This window comes from Lithobates pipiens, unplaced genomic scaffold, assembly GCF_037356315.1.
Source record: "Lithobates pipiens isolate NorthernLeopardFrog02 unplaced genomic scaffold, aLitPip1_a1.2 Scaffold_1, whole genome shotgun sequence".
In the NCBI taxonomy this organism is placed as follows: Eukaryota; Metazoa; Chordata; class Amphibia; order Anura; family Ranidae; genus Lithobates; species Lithobates pipiens.
In genome coordinates this window covers 209,539,550-209,557,422 of record NW_027507685.1, presented here as the reverse complement: position 1 = coordinate 209,557,422, position 17,873 = coordinate 209,539,550, and the positions used below count along the sequence as shown (strand labels likewise).

Genomic DNA, 17,873 nt, shown 5'->3' with positions numbered 1-17,873 from the left:
CGTCCCTAGGTGAGTATTGGGCTTACCGCGACTAACGCGTTGACTGCAAAGATTGCAGATGGCAACGCTATTGTCAGCAGCGGACACGTTAAAAAAAGCCCACACTGCGGAGCCATGTGCCGGTGTCCTGGGAGCGCCAGATGTGACCGTACATGGTCGATGACTCGCTCCTGATACATTTGCAGTCTGCTTTGTCCCTGCTGTGCAATGTAAGTCATTGCTGCTTCTCCTCCCTATCTGCTGGTCCATATCTCCCTCTGAACTCCCCTCCTCTTCCTCTCTTGTGGGCACCCACGTGACATCACTAGACACGTCATCATCAACGTCACCTTCCCCACCGCTATAAGTAGAGTAGGCAGCAACACCGGGGACCAACCTCCTCCTTGGGCTGATCTGGGTACTGGCGTCAGACTGCTGAGTAGCGCTTGTTGCTACCTCCTCTTCCTGATCCAATACCAAGAGTGGCTGCGCATCAGAAATGTCCTCTTGATATGGATCGGAAAATAATTCCAGTGACTCAAGCGGAAGGTATGTGGTGGTGGTGGTGGTGGTCGTGTTGTTGGTGGTAGTGTCTTTGGGGGTGCACATAGCAGAGAGTGAAGAAGAGGGTGCAGATCGAGAGGATGAGGAGGGTGCAGAAGAGTAAGGCTGAGCGAGCCACTCAACCAAGTCTGGTGCATCCTTTAAAGTAATTGAACGCACCTTCTGCAACTTCCCACTTTGGCTCAAGCCTGTTGCTCCTGCCCTACCCCTACCACCCCTGCGGAAGGGCCTGCCTCTTCCTCTGCATGTCATTTTTTAAATGACCCTGTGACAAAACTCTTAGTCCCTATACCGCTGAAGGACTGCTGCAGTATAGGTGAGCGGTCAGCAGTAGTGCACGGCAACCCTATGTATTGTGGACCGATAGCGGTCCTTACAGAACAGCAGACTGTACTGCACTCAGGCCTATGTACCGTAGCACCCTATACCAAGTTACCAGTCCTTATAAGAACTTTTGTGGACCAAGCAGGTTGTGTGTTAGTGATTAGCAGACTGTACGTCAGTCCCTATACCAATGAAGGACTGCTGCAGTATAGGGCAGCGGTCAGCAGTAGTGCACGGCAACCCTATGTATTGTGGACCGATAGCGGTCCTTACAGAACAGCAGACTGTACTGCACTCAGGCCTATGTACCGTAGCACCCTATACCAAGTTACCAGTCCTTATAAGAACTTTTGTGGACCAAGCAGGTTGTGTGTTAGTGATTAGCAGACTGTACGTCAGTCCCTATACCAATGAAGGACTGCTGCAGTATAGGGCAGCGGTCAGCAGTAGTGCACGGCAACCCTATGTATTGTGGACCGATAGCGGTCCTTACAGAACAGCAGACTGTACTGCACTCAGGCCTATGTACCGTAGCACCCTATACCAAGTTACCAGTCCTTATAAGAACTTTTGTGGACCAAGCAGGTTGTGTGTTAGTGATTAGCAGACTGTACGTCAGTCCCTATACCAATGAAGGACTGCTGCAGTATAGGGCAGCGGTCAGCAGTAGTGCACGGCAACCCTATGTATTGTGGACCGATAGCGGTCCTTACAGAACAGCAGACTGTACTGCACTCAGGCCTATGTACCGTAGCACCCTATACCAAGTTACCAGTCCTTATAAGAACTTTTGTGGACCAAGCAGGTTGTGTGTTAGTGATTAGCAGACTGTACGTCAGTCCCTATACCAATGAAGGACTGCTGCAGTATAGGGCAGCGGTCAGCAGTAGTGCACGGCAACCCTATGTATTGTGGACCGATAGCGGTCCTTACAGAACAGCAGACTGTACTGCACTCAGGCCTATGTACCGTAGCACCCTATACCAAGTTACCAGTCCTTATAAGAACTTTTGTGGACCAAGCAGGTTGTGTGTTAGTGATTAGCAGACTGTACGTCAGTCCCTATACCAATGAAGGACTGCTGCAGTATAGGGCAGCGGTCAGCAGTAGTGCACGGCAACCCTATGTATTGTGGACCGATAGCGGTCCTTACAGAACAGCAGACTGTACTGCACTCAGGCCTATGTACCGTAGCACCCTATACCAAGTTACCAGTCCTTATAAGAACTTTTGTGGACCAAGCAGGTTGTGTGTTAGTGATTAGCAGACTGTACGTCAGTCCCTATACCAATGAAGGACTGCTGCAGTATAGGGCAGCGGTCAGCAGTAGTGCACGGCAACCCTATGTATTGTGGACCGATAGCGGTCCTTACAGAACAGCAGACTGTAACGCACTCAGGCCTATGTACCGTAGCACCCTATACCAAGTTACCAGTCCTTATAAGAACTTTTGTGGACCAAGCAGGTTGTGTGTTAGTGATTAGCAGACTGTACGTCAGTCCCTATACCAATGAAGGACTGCTGCAGTATAGGGCAGCGGTCAGCAGTAGTGCACGGCAACCCTATGTATTGTGGACCGATAGCGGTCCTTACAGAACAGCAGACTGTACTGCACTCAGGCCTATGTACCGTAGCACCCTATACCAAGTTACCAGTCCTTATAAAAACTTTTGTGGACCAAGCAGGTTGTGTGTTAGTGTTTAGCAGACTGTGCGTCAGTCCCTATACCGCTGAAGGACTGCTGCAGTATAGGGCAGCGGTCAGCAGTAGTGCACGGCAACCCTATGTATTGTGGACCGATAGCGGTCCTTACAGAACAGCAGACTGTAACGCACTCAGGCCTATGTACCGTAGCACCCTATACCAAGTTACCAGTCCTTATAAGAACTTTTGTGGACCAAGCAGGTTGTGTGTTAGTGATTAGCAGACTGTACGTCAGTCCCTATACCAATGAAGGACTGCTGCAGTATAGGGCAGCGGTCAGCAGTAGTGCACGGCAACCCTATGTATTGTGGACCGATAGCGGTCCTTACAGAACAGCAGACTGTACTGCACTCAGGCCTATGTACCGTAGCACCCTATACCAAGTTACCAGTCCTTATAAAAACTTTTGTGGACCAAGCAGGTTGTGTGTTAGTGTTTAGCAGACTGTGCGTCAGTCCCTATACCGCTGAAGGACTGCTGCAGTATAGGGCAGCGGTCAGCAGTAGTGCACGGCAACCCTATGTATTGTGGACCGATAGCGGTCCTTACAGAACAGCAGACTGTAACGCACTCAGGCCTATGTACCGTAGCACCCTATACCAAGTTACCAGTCCTTATAAGAACTTTTGTGGACCAAGCAGGTTGTGTGTTAGTGATTAGCAGACTGTACGTCAGTCCCTATACCAATGAAGGACTGCTGCAGTATAGGGCAGCGGTCAGCAGTAGTGCACGGCAACCCTATGTATTGTGGACCGATAGCGGTCCTTACAGAACAGCAGACTGTACTGCACTCAGGCCTATGTACCGTAGCACCCTATACCAAGTTACCAGTCCTTATAAGAACTTTTGTGGACCAAGCAGGTTGTGTGTTAGTGATTAGCAGACTGTACGTCAGTCCCTATACCAATGAAGGACTGCTGCAGTATAGGGCAGCGGTCAGCAGTAGTGCACGGCAACCCTATGTATTGTGGACCGATAGCGGTCCTTACAGAACAGCAGACTGTACTGCACTCAGGCCTATGTACCGTAGCACCCTATACCAAGTTACCAGTCCTTATAAGAACTTTTGTGGACCAAGCAGGTTGTGTATTAGTGTTTAGCAGACTGTGCGTCAGTCCCTATACCGCTGAAGGACTGCTGCAGTATAGGGCAGCGGTCAGCAGTAGTGCACGGCAACCCTATGTATTGTGGACCGATAGCAGTCCTTACAGAACAGCAGACTGTACTGCACTCAGGCCTATGTACCGTAGCACCCTATACCAAGTTACCAGTCCTTATAAGAACTTTTGTGGACCAAGCAGGTTGTGTGTTAGTGTTTAGCAGACTGTGCGTCAGTCCCTATACCGCTGAAGGACTGCTGCAGTATAGGGCAGCGGTCAGCAGTAGTGCACGTCAACCCTATGTATTGTGGACCGATAGCGGTCCTTACAGAACAGCAGACTGTAACGCACTCAGGCCTATGTACCGTAGCACCCTATACCAAGTTACCAGTCCTTATAAGAACTTTTGTGGACCAAGCAGGTTGTGTATTAGTGTTTAGCAGACTGTGCGTCAGTCCCTATACCGCTGAAGGACTGCTGCAGTATAGGGCAGCGGTCAGCAGTAGTGCACGGCAACCCTATGTATTGTGGACCGATAGCGGTCCTTACAGAACAGCAGACTGTACCGCACCCAAGCCTATGTACCGTAGCACCCTAGACAGACCAAGTTACCAGTCCTGATAAAGAGCTTTGTGGAACAAGTGAGTTGTGAATGATTAGCAGACTGCAGCAGAAGGGCAGCAGTCAAGTATAATATTCTTTCTATATTTGGAAGAAAGAATATTATACGTGTACAAGCCTATTACCGTACCACTGATACCAGTCCTGAAAAGAACCTTTGTGGAACTAATAGTAACAGCAAGTCTTTAAAATTATCCTCACTGCCTGACACACTGCTTCCTGCCTGTCCCTATACAAATTGGCAAAAAAGAGTAGGCTGGAACGATTAGCTGGAACAGCTCTTTTGTGGACCTGATAGTAACAGCTAATGATGATGATGATGATGATGATGAAGAAAGACTAATCTGGCTGAGCTGTCCCTAAAATAGCAGCATACAGCGCTCTGTCCCTTTATCTAAACTGACAAAAGAAACTCAGGCTGCTGACCTAACACCTATACCAGTCCTGAAAAGAACTTTTGTGTACCAAATAGCTAGCGTTTTCTCTGTCCCTACTCCACACAGGATCCTTTCCCTACAGTGACAGAAGAAAGAATGTAAAATGGCCACCGGATCGGGTGTATTTATAGGTTAGGGGGAATGTCCAAGTGTCCATGAGCTGTCATGTCTCAATTGGTTGTCCTGTAACACATGATAAACGTGTCACGAAAGGTTAAAGTTCTTGTATACATTAAACACGTAAGTCCGCCGGGGCGAACGACGGAAAAAGGCGTTCGAACCCGCGGACGGCGAAAGTCGGAAATTCGCCGCGAAACGACCGCCGGGCGAACCGTTCGGCCATCACTAGAGGGGGAAATCTGCAACAGCAACACAGACAGAAAGCAAGAAAATGCCTTTTTTTTAGGGTAGAGACAGTCTAGAACCCCATACGTTACAACCAGTTCAAAAAATGTAATAAATCATCAAGATTTACTTGAGTTTAAGGAGTAGATTTCCAACATACCATTTCCTAAAATTCCCAAACCACATATGATGTCTTCTTGTGAAAAACAAGCTATGCAATTTATTTTTTCTCATTCATATTGGACACTCTTAGGCTCGGTTCACACAGGGGGCGACACGAGGCGACACGACTTGCCGTGCCGCGACCTGACAAGTCGCCCCCGTTCTGTACTACGGAACCGTTCTAAGAGGAGCGACTCGAGTCGCTCCTACTTAGAAAAAAGGTTCCTGTACTACTTTTGGGCGACCTCGGGCGACTTGCATTGACTTCTATACAGAAGTCATTTACAAGTCGCCGCTGAGGTCGCGGCAGGTCGCGGCGCGGCAAGTCGTGTCGCCTCGTGTCGCCCCCTGTGTGAACCGAGCCTTAAGCTCCATACACACTATCAGATTGTCTGCTGATTTTTTCCTTCAGGTTTACCAAAACCATGTAGTACAAGGGCCTGCCTGATTGCATACACATTGAAACCCCTAAGGTTTGACCTCATATTATATGGTTTTGGTAAATCTGATGGAAAAAATCAGCAAAAAATCTGATAGTGTGTATGGGGCTTTATATGCGAAATAACCTTGACCTTGGTTTTGTCAAACAGCAAACTATTGTTTTTATAGCCTTTCTTAAACTGGCCATAGAAGGGTAGTTTTGTTCGGCTGAACGAAAAGAAAGCCCAGCGGCTAGCAAGATAGATGAAGGAATCTACCCCTGTTGAGGCACTGTATTCTGACAGTGGAACTCTCAAGAAAAGTTTTCTAGTATTACCATACAACATAATTCAATCTAACGATTGACTTCTGTCAAACAGGGACACCCACATATCAATTGAAATTTGTCCAGTTCCTGCTGAACCACCCAAATTTTGATCCATCTATGGCTAGCTTTAGTCAGCTCCAGCTTCACCGGCATACAGTGGAGCTAGAGAAGGGAGCTGCACCAATGTTTTTATGGTTAATGCTCAAGATAAACAGCAAACATTGTATTGGCTAACTGCCATTCTCCATAGATAAAGGGACAGTCCTTCCATCAGAGGTGTCATGAGTTGGAGACAAGTTTTGGTGACTGCCAGAAGCCAAATAATTTAAATCAGAATAGGTAGATCTCTCATAGTCTATTTTTCCTATTGAGTGCTCTACTCATTGGGGTTGCAAAACTTCTTTGAACCCCAAGTTTTGTCCAGGATCCAGTAAAATCTTCTCCATTTGAATAACCACTACTCTACAAACAAAGGCCACACAGACTATAATGATTATAGAAGTATTTTCTAACTGGAAAACACATCATGACCACCCTTCAATTGGTGCACTGTAAAAGAAAATAGTCACACTCATGAATTTGGGTAAGTATTAAGCCTCATACACATGATCGGACTTTGTACAAACTTTCCAGTGGACTTTTGTACAAAGGGCGTAGTCCACAAGTTTGTATTGCATACACACGATCAGACTTTTTAGGCAACAAACACAAACGTAGTGACGTTTCAACATACTGACGACACTTCAAAAGAGGACATTCAATTACTCCAGCGCCACCTTTGGTCAACTTCTGTATTATTGTCTGATCTTTTGCATTGGTTCTGAGCATGCGTTTTTGTACCTTGTACAAAAGTCCGATGGTTTTCTGTACACACGATCTGACTTTGCTCCATCGGACTTATGTTGTCAAAAAGTTTGTCCGTTCGCACTGCCAACAAAAGTCTGATGAAAACGGAAAAAGTTTGTCCGATGGAGCGTAAACACGGTTGGCTGTTGCTCCAAAACAGCTAATTTGCATGTTTGTTGTCAAAAAGTTTGATCGTGTGTACGGGCCTTTAGGATGTCCTGAAATCTTGGGCCCTATGGCATCACCCAGTTCTATTGCAATGCCATTGATATACAGTATGTTGGACCATATTAAGACATCATGATGCCACAGCTACACAAAAATGATGACACGGTTTTATGCAAGCTCTGCCTCTTGTATCATGTGATTATTTTACTAAAAATAACCCAGACAATGCAATATTAGAAGCATCATGTTGTCTGTGTTATATACAGAATTGTACAAACCACCAGACTACAGAATGCAAAGGTCATTTCATGTTTCTTTAAAGTGGAACTATAGACAATTTTTTTGTCTTTAGGGAGGGTTATGACCCATGTAAGGTATATTTTTGCTATCTGTGGGACTTCCTGTCCCATAGCCAATACAGGAAGTGAAAAGAAATACCTACAAATTGAGGGAATCTCATTGGGACCCCCAGGTCCCAAGAACTAGTGTCCCGGGGGAAGATTTCCCCTCTATTACTTTTCTGGGGACAACCCAAAATTTGTGATTTTCTTTTGCTTTCACTTTCAATGATGATGATAAACAGGACAAATAGAGAGAGTGAATCTCCCTAAAGGGGGCACAGACAGCAATAAGAACTGGCAGGTGTTCTAATCCATCTCCACTCCAAAACTGAAAAAAAGTTTTGCCTTTAGTTATACTTTACTATAAAAGGCTTTCTGACTTCTCTTAAAATCCCCTTAAGATCCCATATCTCTGCAGTCCTCTTAGTACATGTAGCCACAGAGGTCCAGAGATGACAGCAGTGTAAAAGTAATTAATAAAAAAAGTATCCCAATTAGTAAATTATGAGGTTTGGTGTTGTCTCTGCATATCCTGATGGCCATGGACCCGTCCACAAGTGCCATTATGGTATATACAAGCCTTGGTACATGACCACCCTCAGATTTATCAACAGACAAACATCACTGTAGCTTTCATACCAAACAACAAACCAACAGCACCAAGCAGCAGCAGTAGAAAGCCTTAATGCATGTCATACCATAGAGCTTATTCTGAAGGCTTCATATGCTCTTGTACAGTCCTTATTCTTTGAGTGGTGTGGTTCTAGCTAGTTAAAGATCCTGATGTAGCTATTGGCCAGCCTTCCTAAAGGCAGCGCTATGTGTCTATTTATACATTTAGATACGTAGCTTATGTAGCGGCGGCTCCTGAAGAGCACGCGCTATGCATTTTTTCAAAGTTAGACTTTACCTAAACTGACGTTTGGTTTGGGTTTATTTGTCTAAATTGGACCTCTGCATCAGTCTGACTGGACTGTAAGATGTTCAGCCTGGCCACAGGGGGCACTGTCTCTTGTGGCAGGTGTGGAACTATGGTCTGGTTAGGTGCTTAAGTTACTCTCTTTCAGAGCCAAGTCAGTGGGAGTGGCCCTCTCGCTGTGCCCTCTGGGAGAGGGTATTTAAGATGTGGACGTCACGTGCTTCAGGATTCCAGTCCAGTATAATGTGCTGATTACATGGTCCTGGTCCTCCTAACCAGCCCACAGGAAGGCTATGGTCTGGGGTACGGTTCCACCCGACTTTAATGCCTCGGGGCTGGCTAGCCTGAGGCAAGGAAACTAAAGGAGGATTCCAAGGTGGTTGGGTGCCGTCTCCGGTTTGGGAGAGACCCAGTGTACTTCGAGCATTCTAGGGGAGGACTCTTTAGAAGAACACCACGTACGGGTTGGTTTTCTTAACAAGAGCCTGGAAGGGCTGAAGTAACTGAGAGAATCCGGTTCTTGTGGATATCGCCAAGTGGGCTGAAAGATCCAGGTATCCTACAAGTGTTCTAAAGCATAGTTTCCCTACACGTTCTGTAACAACGTCTGTGACAAAGACTTTGTTCCTGAGTAAGCACCAAGTTGGCTGCTAGGCCTTGTGAGAGAGGGACTGTCCAACCTGAGTGCTCATCCAGCTGCGAATGGCTATTCTCTGGATGCCGTCAAAGTAAGCAAGTTCTTTAATGTTTGAACTTCCTTTTCCAACCCTCTGGTCCCAAGTTGAAAGACTGTTCAATTGTCTGAGTTTGCAAATAAAATCCATTCAAGTGGATCTATTGTCAGTCTCAAGTTACTGGGCCATCTACCACGGGACATCCCTAGACGTGCAACAAGGAGAACGGAAGGTAACGGTAAGCCCAAAAATGACCAGCAGCTCCTTCAGGGGTTAGTGCTACACGTACAACAGGTAAATTATCAACAGCGCTTACATAGAATATACAGAAATATTGCATGTCTTAAAGTGTATGTAAACCCCAACAACAAACTTCTCATATTTGCTCCTTTTTGGTCTGTTTAATATATCATTGAAAGCAATTTGTTATTTCTCTTTAAAATGAGTAAAAAAGCACCTGTCGGAAATTGTGCAAACTGATAACTTTCTGTACAGTCTACTTCTGCTGACTGTTATCTGTTAGCATTGCTCCCAGGCATCTATCAAGACTACAGAACACCTTTGTTGTTCTGCAGTCCTGCCCTTGAGTGTTAATACTGCTCCTCCATAGATACAGTATGACGACTGAGCGTTGTAACTCTAAAACAAAAACTATGTTCACCAGGTGAAAATTAAGGAAAAAAGCCTACAAAAATAAACTCATGCAGCCACCACATCTAAGAACTGGTAGGCTATAATGTATTCAAATTTAGTTCTAGATTTACATGCACTTTAATTGCTTTGGCAAAATTGAAAATGTTTTCTTTTTTAAGAGAATGGGGCGCAACAGTAGCTACGATATGTTTAATTTTTTATTCTTGGATTTAGATATGCTTTAAAGATTACTTGAAATCAAAAGTTTTAGTAACTAATATCACTGTATTTTCTTGCAGGATAAGGAGAATCCAGACACAGAATTTCATATGGAGAACCTTGTGGCTTCAACAGTAAACCTATTTACCGCTGGAACAGAAACTGTCAGCACAACTCTTCGCTATGGCTTTCTCATCCTGTTGAAATATCCAGAAATTCAAGGTAAAAAAATAGGACTTAAAAAATCTTTTCTGTGCACCCGACCCTACATTTAACAAACATAAAATAATAGTTGACCTTCTACTGACAATGTCATTCTTTACTCTAATTCTTTTTTTTTTCTTCAATTTACATTTCTTCAATTTGACAGTTTCTTATCATCCTGTCCTAGGGTGACAACACTCCCAGAGGGGCACCCTAGGCAGCAGCAGTGAATTACCCTAGAATGAACTGTAGACATCATTTCCGTTCATTACATCTGTCTCTGAAAATTAAAACAATCCATAGACCTGTTTAAAGAACTACAGATACATCCAACCAAAAACCAATATTTATTTTTCAAGCACACATGATAGGATCACCCTTACATACAGCTTTTGTCAAATATGAGGTTGGCTCAATAGGAAGCATCAACAATCTACCATGTCTATAGGTACATTTACTACTACTTGGAATTACTCTTGCTTGGTGGAATGACTCTAAAATGTATTATTCAGTTAAGGTCCAGAAGGAGATTGATCGAGTATTAGGTCAACGTTGTCCGTCAGCTGAAGACCGAACCAAGATGCCTTACACTGAGGCCGTAATCCATGAGATCCAGCGATTTAGTGATATTGTCCCAACTGGACTGCCACACTGCACAACAGAGGATGTATCACTCCGGGGTTATGTAATACCCAAGGTAATTTGTTTAGGATACTACATCTGGAAAGGGAAATTAAATGAATACAGTAGACAAAACATAGAATGCACCAACAAAAACATAAATAGCTATTGTATGTCACTGCATTTATGTTTTGATGGACACACAATTAGGAAGAAAAAAAAATGTTCTAAAAATGTTTAGACCTAAAGAAGTAAATCAAGACTGTCTCTGACAAAGACACAGTTAAACAATAGCAGGAGGAAGGAGGTCCTGATTCCTCTATGTAGATCTTTAGTTAAACCTCATCTAGAATACTGGGTCCAGTTCTGGAGACCTCACTTACAAAAAGATATTGATAAGATAGAAACAGTCTAGACTCTAGAGACAGGCAACAAAAATGGTGAAAGGTCTGAGAGATAAAAGTTATCAGGACAGAGAGACTTCAGAAACGTAATATGTACAGACTGGAGGAAAGAAGGCAAAGGGGAGACATGACTGAAACCGTAAAATATATCTAGGGGGAGAAATAGGTTCAGGAGGATAGGATTTTGAATAGGAAGCCAAGATCAAGAGCACAAGGACAAAACCTCAAACTAGCAGGAGGAAACTTCAAAACTAATCTTACAAATTATTATTTTCCTGAAAAAGTAGTTGATGCTTGGAATAGACTTCCAGCAGTGGGTTTGAAAATGGTTGGGAAAAACATAAATCTATACTCTAAAATAGGTTAAAAAAAAAAAAAAAATATATATATATATATATATATATATATATTGATAAAATAAAAAGTTGCATACTTGATGGACCACTTGGTCTTTTTTGGCACAATATGTCTATATTTCAAATGTGTTGATAAGTACAGTGTAGAGAAGAGAGCTCCATAAATTCAGTTTAAAGTCCAGTTAATTTTTATGGATAATAACAGTATCAACAGGTATCAAGCGCAATTCAGGGGCAAATGAGGTTTAAAGAGGAGCTGCAGTCTGCTCACATAATTTGTAATAAAAACATCTTTGCCATTCTGGAGCTTCCCTCCAACCACTTTGCATATTATTTCATATATACTTTGATTCTGTACTTGCCAAATATGCTGCAGAAATCTCCCTCTACTGAGTCTGACTGCAGCCAATATAACTGTGGGAAGCTGAAGCTGCTGGCTGTTCATTTCCTGGATTTACACAGACACACAGTGGCACACCTCCAGCTCAGCAGCTCTCATTGGCGCTCTTCTGACTTATCCTCCCTCCTTTCCTGGCAAACTCTCACAAGAGTGAGAGAGAGAGCTGTGCATGATGTCATAAGCCTAGTTTTTTTTTTTTTTACCAGACAAGAAACAGGAAGTGGGCTGCAAAAAGGTATTTACTGGAAGAAAAAAATAATGTTTTATTATCCAAAGTTAAAACAACAAGGGCAGAAGATTTAATAGATGGAAAGATTACAAAATTACTGATTTAATGTTAATAAATGTAAAGTTATGCCCTTTTGGGGCTAAGAATAAGCATGCATCTTACAGGAGGAGAACAGCTGGGGGAATCAATGGTGGAGAAGAATCTGGGTGTTCTGGAAGATCATAAGCTTAAAGGGGTTCTGCACTCATAATACAACATTTGCCCATTCTGTTGCCTCTAGTTAATATATCTCATAATGCCACCTGTTTTTTTTTTTTTGATTCACCTACCTTTTGTAATCTTCAGTACTTTATTTTAAACCCCTGCGGCGATGGGCGGTCTCTTGCGGGGATCAGCGTAATTTCCTGTTGAAGCCCGCACTGTCTCCTGGGATCTCGTTCGTGTAATCCCAGTAGACATTGCGGCTAATGCACCCGACATCTCGCGAGATTTCGGGTGCTACAGCCGACATCTCGCGAGATTTCGGGTGCTACAGCCGACATCTCGCGTGATTTCGGTAATTACAGCCGAGATCTCGCGAGATCTCGGCTGTAATTACCAAAATCACGCGAGATGTCGGCTGTAGCACCCGAAATCTCGCGAGATGTCGGGTGCATTAGCCGCAATGTCTCCTGGGATTACACGAACGAGATCACAGGAGACAGTGCGGGCTTCAACAGGAAATTACGCTGATCCCCGCAAGAGACCGCCGAGGGGTTTAAAATAAAGTACTGAAGATTACAAAAGGTAGGTGAATCAAAAAAAAAAAACAGGTGGCATTATGAGATATATTAACTATAGGCAACAGAATGGGCAAATGTTGTATTATGAGTGCAGAACCCCTTTAATAATGGCATGCAATGCCAAGCTACAGTTTCCAAAGTGAGCAAAAACCTTTCCTGTATTAAGAGAGGCATAGTCTGCAGACAAAGAGATATAATTTTGCCCCTGTACAAATCATTATTAAGACCTCATCTGGAATATTTCAGTTATCTGGAATAATTCAATTTTGGGCACCAGTTCATAATAAGGATATTGGGGAACTAGAGAAATTTCAGGGGCAACCAAACTGATAAGAGGCATGGAGGAGCTCAGCTATGAGGCAAGATTAGAGGAACTGAATTTATTCTCTCTTAAAAAGAGGAGATTAAAGCGGGAGTCCACCGGGACTACGCATTTTTTTTTTTTTTTTTTAAAAGCCAGCAGCTACAAATACTGCAGCTGCTGACTTTTAAAATAGTGACACTTACCTGTCCAGCGCGCCCGCGATGTCGGCACCCGAAGCCGATCTTTAGGTCATCTCTCGGGTGCTGCCGCCGCCATCTTGGATATGGGAATCAGGAAATGGAGCCTTTCGGCTTCATTTCCCGGTTCCCTACTGCGCATGCGCGAGTCGCGCTGCGCAATAAGGACGGTCCCCGCTGCCTCTGGGATCTGTGTGTTTCCCAGCAGGCAGCGGGGCACTTGCGGAAAGGGGCGGACACTTGCGGAAAGGGGCGTAATCTACGCCCCTTTCCGCAGAGAGCTATCCCGGAAGTGGGTGCAGATACCTGTACTGTACAGGTATCTGCACCCCCCTCCCCCCTGAAAGGTGCCAATTGTGGCGCCGGAGGGGGGGAGGGTTCCGATGAGCGGAAGGTCCACTTTAGGGTGGACCTCCGCTTTAAGGTGATGAGACTAAGGTGTGATATGATTAGCATGTATAAATACATACGTGGTCAATATAGTGAACTTGGTGTTGAGTTATTCACTTTAAGGTCATCACAGAGGACAAGGGGGCACTTTTTATATCAGGAGGGAAATAGATTTCATCTCCAAATACAGAAAGGTTTCCTCCTCACATTAAGAGCTGTGAAAATGTGGAATAGACTCCCTCAACAAGTGGTTCTGGGCAGCTCAGTAGATTGTTCTAAGGAAGGCCTAGATTCTTTCAAAGCTACACATAATATAACTGAATACTAACATTTATAGGTAAAGTTGATCCAGGGAATATCCAATTGCCTCTTGGGGATCAGGAAGGAATACTTTTTTCCCCTGTTGGAGCAAATTGGACTATGCTTTACTGTTTTTTTTTTTTGCCTTCCTCTGGATCAACTGTGGGTATAGGATTGTGCATATATAGGGTTGTATTTGTTTTTTTATTTTTTCCTTCTATTGGTCGAACTAGACAGACTTTTGTGTTTTTTCAACCAAACTAACAATGTAATGCAAAGTTAATTTCGAGATAACCTGCTCTTGGTCCAGTTAAATTCCTCTCCTTAGCTCCACAATCCCTGTTGAGGGAAATCAGTAAAGCCCTTAAAATGCAGTAGCTATGTGTTGTACAGTAACTGTTGTAATTAATAAAAATTAGCTTGACTTTTAGCTACATTTATGGTGTTCTCGCCTCTCTACTGTATTTATTGCTGATGTTCTGAGGACTTATTTTGGGCCCATCAGACTCTATAGAGCTGGCTATGACTACTACAAACCTAAAATTAGAATACCTATCAAAATGATGATTCAACTCTTCACCAATATTTCTTTATTCTAAACCTAAAGAGTTACTATTGTTATAGCGTGTTGCTTGCCAGCAGACAAGATTATATCAGGCTTGCAAACTGATAAAAAAAAGGAGGAGGTAGTTATTTTAACTGTACTTACAGAATATGGAGAGCTCAGGAGGGTGTAAAAAGAGTAGTGAAGTGTGCTGGTTACCCACAGAGTAATCATGTGGTTAAAGGGGTTGTAAAGGTTTGTTTTTTATTTTCTAAATAGGTTCCTTTAAGCTAGTGCATTGTTGATTCACTTACCTTTTCCTTCGATTTCCCTTATAAATGTTTTTTTTCTTTGTTTTCTTTGTCTGAATTTCTCACTTCCTGTTCCTCCTCAGTAAGCTGTTCAGTAATCTGTTCTGGCTGACTAACCACCAGCTCGGATAATGGTGAGAAGTTTACTGAGGAGAAACAGGAAGTGAGATATTCAGACAAAGAAAAAAAAAATTTAGAAGGGAAATCGAAGGAAAAGGTAGGTGAATCAACAATGCACTAGCTTAGAGGAACCTATGTAGAAAATAAAAAACAAACCTTTACAACCCCTTTAAGGCATTTCCATCTCTGATACTTTGCAGTCATATAAAAAGGCTGGGGTAAGTAAATCACAAGACTGCATGCATTAACTTATATACATTTGACAGTCAAACACTTTTTATATGTGTATTACACATGTGCTCTTTAGAATCACAACATTACTATTTTCTCTTTTAATATATCCCAGGGCACAGATGTGTTCCCATTACTTACCTTCATATTGAAGGATCCCACCCAGTTTCCAGATCCAGAAGTATTCTCCCCAGCCAGGTTCCTGGACAATAACGGAGGCCTGGAGAAGAAACCAGCACTGATGCCTTTTTCTGCTGGTAAGAAGTGTGTTGTGTTCAGGGGCGGACTGACCATTCGGGCACTCTGGCACTGCCCGAGGGCCCTATGCCACCAAGGGGCCCCATCAGGCTTGCCAGCCTCAATAAAACCAGGGACAGGATGTAAAAATCTGTGTTTTTTTTAAAGATCCCAAGATTATAGCTGCCCCATCTCTCCAGTACCTTTTCAGTGTGTGTATTCTGTGTGTGTATACGGTGTGTGTATATACTGTATGTGTGTATGTGTATACTGTGTGGCCATAATCTATTGCCCGGGGGCCCCATAAACTCCTATTGCCTGGGGGCCCCATAATCTCCTATTGCCCGGGGGCCCCATAATCTTCTCCTATTGCCCGAGTCCCCATGAGTTGTCAGTCCGCCCCTGTTTGTGTTTTATAAGCAGCTATTTGAAGCAGACCTATCACATCCTGTCCAAAGAAAACTCTTGTGGGCCTATATTTACCTTTAACACCATTAAGATGCCTACCACTGCCTCTCCAGAATCACCAGTGATCTTCACCATTTGTCACGAGAACTTACACAGTGACAGCACTGAAATATGGGCTCTGTATCATTGGAGGCAGGTGACACATACTTTACCATGCAATACAGGTTTTTTTTTAGAAATGGTGGTATAGATAAGTAAAGGTTGAGAGGGGGAAGGTTTTATGTGACCGATGTGCCAGATTGTATTCTCTTCCTGTCAAAGCAGAAATGTCAGTCTGCCTGCCCTCTGGACTGAAAACTGAAAATGTGCCCAGGCTGCAGGAGAATAATGAAACTGCCAAAAAAAGCCTTTAGTTTTCTTCCATCTAATTCAGTCCTGAAAGTTCCTTTTTAATGGCAGCTTTCTGAGTATCTGACAGGTAGAGAAAGTAAAGAAGTAAATTAAAAGTATTCCCTAAGACAGTGGTCTCCAAACTGTGGCCTGGGGGCCAGCTATGGCCCTTTGCATGCTTTTATATGGCCCTTGGGGCACTATTTCATCCACTGATACCAACGATGGGGCATAATCCCCCCACCCAACTAATGCCTATGAAATGGTACAACTCCTCCCGATGACACCAATCATGGGGCACTTTTACTCCCACGGAAACAGCTGATGGAGTATTATTTTTTCCCACTAACGCTGGGACATTTTCTACTCCCTCTGGCCACAGTCCGGCCCCCCTAAAGTCTGAAGAACAATAAACTGGGCCTTTGTTTAAAAAGTTTGTAGACCCCTGCTCTAAGAGGTAAGGCTTTATTCTCATAACAGATTCAATGTCTAAACTTTAAATGATTACATTATTCTCTTTTCTGACTGGTTCTCAATCTCAATAAACACAGTTGAATTACCATTTTGGACATCACCTGACAAATATTTTTTAATGGTTTAGTACATAATCAAAACTTTCTATTTTTGGAGAATTTTTAGAGTAAGGAAGAAACCTTTGTCATTTTGTGTGTGTGTGTGTGTGTGTGTGTCTGTGTGTGTGTGTGTGTGTGTGTGTGTGTGTGTGTGTGTGTGTGTGTGTGTGTGTGTGTGTGTGTGTGTGTTCGTGTTCGTGTCCCAGTAGAACGATTTTATTAATTTTTTTGTCCTGTGGGCACAACAGGAATTGAGAGGAAATGTATGTAAAGTCCCCGATGCTAGTGTTCCCATTAGATGATTTTTTCCTTTATTTCTGTTTTGTTGACACCTCAAAATGTTAGCTTTTATTTTACTTTCAGCCCTAATGACAATGGTCACCAAAAAAAATTCAGAGGGTGAATTTCTGCAGCAGGAATGCAGACAGCAACAAAAAAAACAAAAAACATGACAGTGATTCTAACCTTTCGTCATCCTATCCAAAACCAAAAAGATGGGTTTACATACACTTTAAATATATTTTATTGTAATGTTCAACACCTTAATATGATATCTTGTACATCTATAGGAAGGCGGATGTGCCCAGGGGAAAGCCTTGCCCGCATGGAGCTTTTTCTTTTCCTCACCTCCCTCCTCCAGAAGTTCACCTTGACCTCCCCGGTACCTCGAGAAGACCTGAACTTAGCCCCTGAAGTCAGCAGTGCTGGACACTTTCCTCGCTTCTACAAAATGTCTGCCATTCTCCGCACTAGCACAATTTAATCTTGGATTGGTTTGTTGTATATTCCCATTGTAAATTACATTTGGCTTGTATTTTCCTTTTATATTGTAGTAGCAAAATAAAAACATATTTATTTAAGCATTTAAGACCGCATTGTAATGTAAGGACTGTGAGTACATGAGTGCTGTGAGGGCACGTGGACTGTGAGTGCACATGAGTTGTGAGTACATGAGTGCTGAGAGCGCACATGAACTGTGAGTCCATGTGGACTGTGAGTGCACATGGGTTGTGAGTACATGAGTGCTGAGAGCGCACATGAACTGTGAGTCCATGTGGGCTGTGAGTGCACGTGGACTGTGAGCGCACA

At 43.5% G+C, this 17,873-nt stretch overlaps 1 protein-coding gene across 1 annotated transcript in view; it reads left to right on the top strand.

Moving 5' to 3' along the window:
• The window catches only part of LOC143982505 (cytochrome P450 2G1-like), a 34,170-nt gene extending 16,518 nt beyond the window's left edge, over positions 1-17,652 (top strand). Inside the window, exons 6-9 of the mRNA XM_077481306.1 lie at positions 9,865-10,006; positions 10,501-10,685; positions 15,293-15,434; positions 17,354-17,652. Coding sequence (XP_077337432.1) covers positions 9,865-10,006; positions 10,501-10,685; positions 15,293-15,434; positions 17,354-17,547 — 663 coding nt within the window. The 3' untranslated portion in view covers positions 17,548-17,652. The remainder of the gene's footprint in view (positions 1-9,864; positions 10,007-10,500; positions 10,686-15,292; positions 15,435-17,353) is intronic.
• Positions 17,653-17,873: the final 221 nt, after the last annotated feature.